Source organism: Dama dama, chromosome 20, assembly GCF_033118175.1.
Source record: "Dama dama isolate Ldn47 chromosome 20, ASM3311817v1, whole genome shotgun sequence".
Lineage (NCBI taxonomy): Eukaryota > Metazoa > Chordata > Mammalia > Artiodactyla > Cervidae > Dama > Dama dama.
Window position 1 is genome coordinate 67,796,090 of NC_083700.1, and position 10,043 is coordinate 67,806,132.

General features: G+C 37.3%; 1 protein-coding gene across 1 annotated transcript in view; it reads left to right on the plus strand.

Moving 5' to 3' along the window:
- SLC44A5 (solute carrier family 44 member 5) overlaps nt 1-9,656 on the plus strand; it is a 148,477-nt gene extending 138,821 nt beyond the window's left edge. Inside the window, exons 18-21 of the mRNA XM_061168455.1 lie at nt 422-492; nt 608-696; nt 2,421-2,505; nt 9,483-9,656. Of these exons, the coding sequence (XP_061024438.1) occupies nt 422-492; nt 608-696; nt 2,421-2,505; nt 9,483-9,589 (352 nt within the window). The 3' untranslated portion in view covers nt 9,590-9,656. The remainder of the gene's footprint in view (nt 1-421; nt 493-607; nt 697-2,420; nt 2,506-9,482) is intronic.
- The last annotated feature ends 387 nt before the right edge of the window (nt 9,657-10,043 follow it).

The following is a 10,043-nucleotide window of genomic DNA, read 5'->3' on the forward strand; positions in this document are numbered from 1 at the left end:
TACCTTTATACCCACTGGCACTTACTCATCTTTATTATACCCTATGCTCAAGAAATTCCCCCACACAAATATTATCATCACGTTTCCGACTTTTCCTTCCTCCCAAAATTGACAGAGTCTGAGTGAACAAAATCAGAGAACAAATGCAGCCATCCTCAGGATGCAGAGTGTATATAGTCCTCAAATTAGTGAGAGAGGCTGACACCACCAATAGCTCCTGACATCCCTATAATGCCATTTTCTGTTTAGTTCCTTATAAATAAGTCAGAATTTCATGCCTGGGTTCCTTCATTTCTTGCATTTAATAAATGCTAAGTAAGATTTCAGCAAAGACACATCAAAATGAATATTTATTTTCATAAATTTCTAGTAATAAATCTAAGTTAAACACAAAATTATACTTTTTTTTTCTGATTCTCAGAATTGCAGTTATGGATAGAGTGACAGACTTTGTACTAATCCTGGGGAAGATTCTAGTTGCTGGGTGTATAGGTAAGTAGTAGTAGTAATAATAATAACAATAACAACAACAATGAAGTTTCGAAAAAATTTAACAGGTGCTTAGAAAAACTTCTTTATGACAAAAAGCTATATTCCTTTGCTCCAGGTGTCCTGGCCTTTCTACTTTTCACCGAAAGACTCCCAGTGATTATAGAAGGACCAACATCTTTAAATTACTACTGGGTACCTTTGCTGGTAAGAGCTGATAGTAAGTTTGGGCTGCTACAATAAAAATACCATAGGCTGGGTGGCTTAAACAACAGGGGTTTATTCATCACAGTTTTGAAAACTGAGAAGTCCAAGATCAAGGTGCCCACAGATTCAGTCCCTAGTCAGAGCGTCCTTCCTAATTTGCAAAAGCATACCTTCTTGCTATATCCTAACAAGGTAGAAACAGAGATCTTCTCTCATCTTCTCTTATAAGGGCACTAACCATTCACGAGGTCTCCATCCTTGTTTCCTCATTGCCTCCCAAAGGCCCCACCCCCAGATGCCATCACACTGGGGATTGGGTTTCCATGTAGGAATTTTGAGGGGACACAATTCATTCCATAGCTGCTGGATAATATTGACTCTGATTTATGAGAGATGGCAAAATAAAAAATAAAAAGAAGAAATAGGGAAATAATGATGGCTAACATGATTAGTCTTACTTTGTGCCCAGCCTCATTCTGCTGTGGAGCTTGGGTTCCTTGGAAGCAACCCCTGAGACAGAGGATTGCAAGCAGAGGGCTTATTATGAAGTGCTCTCTGGAGATACACCAGAAAGGAAGAGAGGAGGACAGGGCTGGGCAAAAAAAGAAGCTGATCCGTGCTGCCATTGCAGTTGAAGCTTCAGACATAATTATAGGAATTTCTGACACAGGGGCTAGTTCTCTATATACTGCATCAGGCAGCCATTGGCCAAGGGTTGCCCTCTGAATGATGGTGTAACCTTGAGTGCGGCAGTTCCCTGCGAAAGCAAGTCCTGTGGAGCAAAACGGCTGAGTCATCAGCTGCCTGCCTACATTCCCAACAACTGGGGGATAGATGTGGCAACTGGAGAGGACCTGGAGGGAACCCTGTGGGGTCTTTTACAGTATACTATTAATAACTCACTCAATCCATGTGTCATTAACACCATTGTTACATTCTCTGCTTCCCCACCAACAGTCTTCCACAGGAAGCACAGAGAGATAAGTGACTTGAGTGAGTGCCTGAGCTGTGATTAAACTTAGGCAGCGTGTGCTCTTAACTCCTATGCTCTGGACTTCCCCGGTGGTCCAGTAGTTAAGAGTCTACCTGCTGGGCCTTCCTGGTGGCTCAGTGGTAAAAAAAAAAAAAAAAAAAAAAAAAAAATCTACCTGCCAATGCGGGAGACATGGGTTCAATCCCTGACCTGGAAAGATTCCACATGCCATGGGGCAGCCAAGCCGGTGAGCCACAACTATGGAAGCTCGTGCACCTAAAACCTGTACCCTGCAAGACGAGAAGCCACCCCAGTGAGAAGCCCCACTGCAGCTGGAGAGTAGCCCCCACTTGCCAAAACTAGAGAGCGCCCGCATGCAGCAATGAGGGCATAGCACAGCCAAAAATAAATGAATATTTTAAAAAGAATAGGATTATTCCATGAAAATATGAAACAAAACAAAAAACTGTGCTTTACTGCCTCAGTATGCAGGATCCTAGATCTGGGATGCTTTTGGTAGGCATTAGGGGTAGTGAAAAGAAAATTGGCAGATAATCTAGTACATTTTGTTTAAATCTCAGTTCAAATACACTCAAAAACATTATCATTGAATCTTTTACATTTCTATATTGAAATCTTTTCCATCAAAGAGTACTTCAAAGCTTCCTTATCATGATTTCATTTAAAACTGCATTATTGTTCTTTTGGACAATTTTACGACATCTTCATTCTTTTCTCTACTCATTTACAGACAGTGATTGTTGGATCTTACATAATTGCACATGGATTCTTCAGCGTCTATGCAATGTGTATTGAAACAATTTTCATCTGCTTCTGTAAGTTTTCAGTATATGTGCTTTCCCTCTTCAGTGGATAACCGAAAGATGAAAAGGTTTACACCCATGTCTTTAGCTGGCTGTGGATTTGCTATGACCTGGCTACAACTGCAAAACAGTGTTTATTTGGAAAGAGACATTATCTAGTAGATTCTTTTTAAAACTTAAGAGCTAAGAGATGGTATTTGCAAAGCACAGGAGAGTCAGGCAACATGGCATGGTGTTAGCATGAAATTGTTTTTTAATTTCTGAAAATGTTTTCAAACTTATAGTCATGATTGGCTTCTGTTATGTTTCATTAACAACTGAAGACTTAACTGGGCTTTGAGGCTGGGCTTCAGGGACTCTTGAGAAGATCCATTATAGTTTCTTTTTTTTTTTTTTCTTTTTTTTTTTTTTTATTAGTTGGAGGGTAATTATTTCACAACATTTCAGTGGGTTTTGTCATACATTGATATGAATCAGCCATAGAGTTACACACATTCCCCATCCCGATCCCTCCTCCCACCTCCCTCTCCACCCGATTCATTATAGTTTCTGATAAAGCCAAGCTGGCAACGATTTCAAAGATACATAGAGCCAATTCACACTAGGTAACATAATGACAGATAGATAGGATTAACAGAGAGGCGTGTCTTGGAAATGTTTAGATCAACTCTGATGCTTATCGTTAAAATATTTCATTAGGGCTTTCATCACTGACTTCTGCACTGTGCCTCTATGGAGCATGTGCTACTCACATACACAGAATGGGTATGTTTTCTATTAGTACCTCATCTTAAAAGTCCTGGGGAATCTAGTGCCCATCAGGAGCTTGATCTGTTGTCACCTTCAGCCTAAATAAAGTAAGGTCAACAGATGAAAGAACAGAGTTTGTTAGTCCTACAGCTAATACCCTCTGAGAGATTATTTCTCTGGCACATTGCTCTCAGAGAAAACATTCTATTACAGGGCATTACTGAGTGACCCACCTGTATAAAATGAACAGTTTAGTGGGTTCTTTTTTGTATAACTCATAGTACCAACTGCATGCTGGGGTCAGGAGAGGAGATAATGTATATGTGTGTGTGTATATATATATATGTATATCTGTGTGTACCACCTGCAATGTGGGAGACCTAGGTTCGATCCCTGAGTTGGGAAGATCCCCTGGAGCAGGGCATGGCATCTGCTCATAGCACCCACTCAAGTATTCTTGCTGGAGGATCCCATGGACAGAGAAGCCTACAGTCCATGGGGTCATAAGGAGTCAGACACAGCTGAGTGACTCAGCACACAAACACGTATATATATACACACACACATATACATATATATATTTCATACGGAGTGATAGTGAAGGAAAAAATCTTCTAGAAAATGGTTGGATCTCTTTTTCCTTTCTGAACATTTACAAATCAATTTTCAATAACTGGACAAAGAAATCAGGAGAACTTTGTGCACACGTGAGTGCTTCCTTTGTCTCTAAATGGAACTAGAATATTTAATCTTTTCCTAGCACCTCAGTGGTTTGTCAGGAAAAGCCATCTACAAAATATCACATGAACAAACTTCAGCTCAGGTATGAGATGGAAGAAGGAACACAGGAATAAGGTAGCTTAAGACAAAGGAGAGACAGACCTTTCAAATGTTCAGAGATCTTTCATCTCAAATGCTAATTATGGGAGCCAAACTGGGAGAGCCCACTGGGATCTTCCCCATTTTTGTAACTGTGAAGTTTTCTCAAAATGTATCCCAGGAAATGTCTAGAACCTACCAGTTTCCAGTCTTTGGAAGCTTTGGCAAGTCTTGTGGATTTTACTGTTGACAGTGGATTCTAAATTTGAGAATGAAGAAATGTTTTGCACTGGTCTATATTACTATATTCCACTCATCTATATTGCCAAGTTCTTAAAAATCAGGTATAATTTCAGCCTTGTTCAAAACATCGTGTGTTGAATGTGAACTTTTTTTTTTTTGGATATTCTTGTCATTGATAATAAAGAACAAGAGAAACTAAATTGTGTTTCTCTTCCCTCTCCAGCTGTTACTTAGGGCAACATCTAACTTTGGAAAATATTCTCCTTAAATGATATTCCAAACCAAATTCTGATTGTGTGGAACTGTACCTTTTGTTGTTGTTGTTGTTGTTTCTGCATACCTCTTTTTTTTTTTTTTTATTAGTTGGAGGCTAATTACTTCACAACATTTCAGTGGTTTTTGTCATACATTGATATGAATCAGCCATAGATTTACACGTATTCCCCATCCCGATCCCCCCTCCCACCTCCCTCTCCACCCGATTCCTCTGGGTGCACCAGGCCCGAGCACTTGTCTCATCTGCATACCTCTTTATACCTATTATCTTGACTGCCAGAAAACTGGTATGTTCAAAAATGTGAACCACTTGCAAATACTCTACTCTATAGAAACATAGCATCCTTTCAACATTACAAAGAAATGAGAATTCTGATCCCAAGATAGACGAAAACAATATTTGTAGATGATTATCATCATTATTATGTGATTGATACTGTAGTTCCTACCCATTCCTCAAAGGTAATAATAATATAAACATATAATATGTGATATAGAAATATGATTAAGGAAAAAAGAACAAAAATGTTCAGCATCTATGATGTTTCCTCCTTAGCTTTTCATTTTGTAGCTGAGGAAAGTCACTGTGAAATCCACTGTAAAAATCTGATAAACCAATAATCCAACCATTCCTAAGAGAGTATGGTGAAAAATAACTTAGATATATTCTAAGTGATTATGCTATATGGTTTTATATAATATTTCTTATCCTTTATTTCATAATAAAGACTAAAAATAATATAATATTTTAATATACTAGTAAAAACAGAATCAAGTTGCATTTATGTATTTGTTGAGATATTATCAGTTGTGAATTATATGTAGCTGCAAGAAATTTAATTCTATGTAAACTTCTCCTTGCTTCTCAGCATCATTCTGATCCTTTCCCCCAACCAACCAGTAGATGTGTGCTCGGGGAATACCCATCATCTTACTATTAGCCTAAGCAAAGCTATATAGCAAAGGAATATAAGTAAAGGAATATAAACTCATGTATTACAAAAGTCAGAAGACATGGTATTAACTTTTGAATGTAATCTGAGGCAAACTGCAAGGATTTAGGACAGGGCACCTTTTAGTTAGCAGCTTGAGATCTGAAGTAGGTGTCTAGAAACTGGGTCCTCACCTCATCCAGATTGCCCCAGAGCTTTCAACTTTAGGAGAATCATTTCACATCCCTGGGTCTCAGTTTCTTCATCTGGAACATTAGGGTGTGAATTACCATTAAGAGCAACTTTGAACTCTGAAATTCAGTTATTCTCCACATGTATCATGCCACACTTTTTATTCAACTTCATCTCAGAGGATAGGGCAGTTTACCTTTATGAACTGAACAGTTGCAGAATTTAAAGATAACACCTTTGAAAGGACATAAAAGATCTTTTAACCTTTAAACTATCAAAATAAACCTCTTTGGGAGTGGGTGGGATTTACAAAGTTTTAGTGCTTCCTGGCAGAAGTTGAAGCTGCTAACTTTGATTAGCATTGGCTACTTAACTGCACTAATTTGTCTTATATTTGACTTTCTAACACTGCTTTCTCTGGTTTTTCCCTGTTCAACTCTCCAAATTCTAAAATGCATATAATTATTCTGCCGCTGCTTGCTGCTTTTGCCTGCTTTGGCTGCTGCATATACAGGTGAAGATCTGGAAAGAAATGATGGATCAACAGAAAAACCCTACTTCATAACCCCTACCCTGCACGGAATTCTGAACAAGAAGCAACTAGTTCCCCAGAAGCAGAAAAAGTAGAAAAGCTCCAAACAGTGCCATTCACTTTTAAGTAGAAGTTTTGTAAATTAGGTCATTTGTATTGGAAAATGATGCTTTTAAGTAATGTGAAATTTCAGTACCTATTCCTGAAAAGCAAGAACCTGGTACCATCTGAGGCATCAGGCAGTTGATGACAGTAGCCCCTGTGAACTAGGATACTTTATAGACTGTGGTTCCAACTGAAGAGCAAGGTGTAAATGTCACATGTTTTCTTAAAGTCTATAGCTGAAAGTGTTTCTAAACTTTTATAACCTGGCATGCTGTTTTCCATTGCGGCACTTTGATGACCTTTCTTTTTACAAACGTATATTTGTAAAAGATATTCAGGAAATTTTTGAAAGCACTATAAATGTATAATCAATTAGCCATAAACAGGTTGATTTGTAGTTAACCAGCATATGGTACTAAATTTGTAAATGTGGTGCTATGGTTATATTTATACTGTTCAAGCAAGTGGACAACATCCTAAACTGTGATTAACCTTATATTAATGGTTCCCTGGGAAGTATATTTCAGTAAGTGATTCAAGACCATAATGAATATATAGACGGTAAGGTTATACAGGTTCCACAGAGAGCATTACTAGGTAAAAATCACCATGGAACCTTCATAGGCCATTTTGTTGTCATGAATTTAAAGTTGAATCTGAGTTCTGGAATATCATTTTTAATCATATGAACCTGAGGCCACCATGAAAATATTCTGAGCAGAACTGAGATGGCCACATAACTCGTACCCTTTGTCTGTAACCCAAATAGAGATGAATCTTTATGCCTACCATATGGGAAATGGGTATGGATGTGTTCAGAAGAGTGATTAAATCTTTTATGAGCATGCCTGTTTTTCTAGATTAAAGAGATCATGTGGGTTTGTTCTATAAAAGGTTTAATTTTAGCTTAACTTTCAGCGAAAAAAGAGAAATGATAAGTAAGACTTCAGATTTTACCCTAAGGAAACATTAACCCTCCATAGGTACCTCAGCTGGTACCTTTACAAGGGGCATACTGTGGATTAGGAGATCTCTTCCTGAAGGGTTCAGGAGGGAAGTTATTCTTCCACCTCTGCTGACCAGACCAACAAACCAGGCTCTGGCAGCCATGCCTTAGTCTTTTGCATGGCAGAGTAAAGCATGGATCAGACACCCACATACCTTGTCTATCCATCTCCTGCGTACAAGAGCATAAGATATGGTGAACAGTGTGAAAATGTACCCCAAAGGGGTATTGGGTCAACAGTGACCTTTTGGCTTTTACATAAGTTTGTATATAAGGATTATTTATGTCTTGACAAAAAAAAGCATGATCTGGATATAATCCATGTATCCAAGAAGAGAGTCAGAAATGTATTATTGTGTTATAAATTAAGATGACTAGTAATTTATTTAACGACCTTGAAGTGTGGGGTCACTGACTTCCTACCAGCTTAATAGCAAGAAGCCAATGAATATGGGAGAGTTTCAAAATATGTGTCCTTATATGGCCCCCATCTTATTCTTGGCTTACTTTCTTGAGACGATTGTAATCAAAAGTATCATTTGGCTTCATATCTTGGCAAAAGCCTTCTTCACTCTCATGTTCCTTGAAGTATAATTCAAAGAGTGATAACCTGTATTTCTAGATAGTTATTATTATTTTATTCAATAATATACCTGGATGAGAGGGGATTTTGGGGAGAATGGATACATGTATATGTGTGGCTGAGTCCCTCATCTGTGTGCCTGAAGCAATCACAACATTGTTAATTGGCTATACTCCAATTTAAAATTAAAAATTAAAAAAAAAATTAAAAAGAAATAATACAAGGTTCACAATAAAAATCTAGTAAAATAGTTACCTCTATCTTAAGTGTTGAAAATTATAAGGAATAAGTCCCCTTTTAGGAGTAGTTGAAAAATTCATAATGATGAAACAAAACAATTTTTAATTTTCTGTGTACATATCAGAATCACTCTGAGAATTTGTTATAAATATTGCTACATGTGGTCCCCACCCCCAGAGACTCTGCTGTAAGTATTTTGGTGTGGGGCAGCTTGTGAATTATTAAAAAAGTTCTCTAGTGATTCTGATGCACATAAAATTTGGGAAATCACTTAAATAAAATATAAATTAATGTGTGGGAAATCAGTTGCTTATTTTCTTCTTATATTCTTGGCTGTTCTAGGAATTAGAAAATTATGAAAGACAAAGGAGATTCATTTGGAGATTGCTAGTAATCATAACTTCTATTTTTAGATTCTTGGTACTAAATGGGACCCATGTATTAAATGCTTAACATTAAAACTGCTGATTAAACCAGAAGACTCGCCACAGTGAAAGTATTCATTGAACAGTATGGAGATACATTCTAAACTTGACTATAAGAATAGAACCCTTGGGTGCAAAATCATAGGAAAAGGAATGTTGTTTGGTTCAATATTTCTTAATAATTTTTTAATAATTAGAAAGCTCTAAGTAGAGAAGTTTTAACCCATATTATGTGCTTAATCTAGTTAGAAAAATATTTTTCATTAATTACCTCTGTGTAATTGAAATATTTAGAGAAAAAAGGGTGTTGTTTTTGAGAAAAATTTGGAAGCCACTTAGAAAGAAATTAAATAACAGTGAAAAAAATGGAGAAAACGGAGCAGTACATCTCAAAATTTGCGGTTCAAGGATTTGAAATGTACTGAAAATTTACGAATCTTTTTAGAAAACGAGACTGCTTAAATTGTTGCTTCAAACACAGAAACAATTTTGAATTAATACAGTAAGTTAGAAGGCAAATTCAATACATAATACTTTTTAGGAACGTGAAGGTGAATTTAGAAGTTCCTCATAGATCTCCTGATTTTTGTATAATTACGTTTACTTTCTAAAAGAAGAGAAAACTTGTTTCCTCAATCGTGCAGGTGAGAGGCAGGTGCTACTGGCAGAATCAGACCTGGGACACAGAATGAGATAGTATCTTATTGACATAATAACAAGGGCTGGTTGTTTTCTCATAGTTATGTTTACGGTAACGTTGACGCCAGGCTGCTGTTTTTTTAAAATACCATTTTGAACTGCGGTAAAGCAAGCACACAGCAGATGGCGATGTCACTTCTCTTAGAGCCACGCTTTGATATTTACCCTGTCCCGTTCTTCCTCCTAGTGGAAGATTTAGAGAGAAACGATGGTTCTGCTGAAAGACCCTATTACATGAGTCAGTCTCTGATGAAGATTATGAACAAGCGAAATGTAGAAGCCGGGAAGCAGTAGAAGCGCCAACTCGGGTCCCCCTGCAGCGGCGTCGCCATGGCCTCCCCTCCTGGCTCTGCGCTGCGCTCCTCGCAAAGTGCTCTGTGTACGGAACCCTGTATTCACGACCTTGTTGGCTTTGATTTGTATGTTTTATACCAAAGCTTATACTGTAATATGTGAAGCCATCAGAAGTCGCGAGGGAATTGTTAATAACACGGAACATTTTTTATACTAAGATCTTCTGTTTGGTAATTCATTTTTAAAGAGAATGGCTTGGATGTTTTGAAAATACTAGTGAATATGTTAATATTGTTTTAGATTGAAAATGATACATGATTTACACTAATAGCTCCTAATATATTTTTAAAATTACAACTAAAAGACTTCTGCAGGGAAAATTGGTAAGCAAAGTGAAAGAGAAGATTTTAAAGTTTTCCCCACTCCCATTTGCCAGTAAATCGGTAAAAGGAGC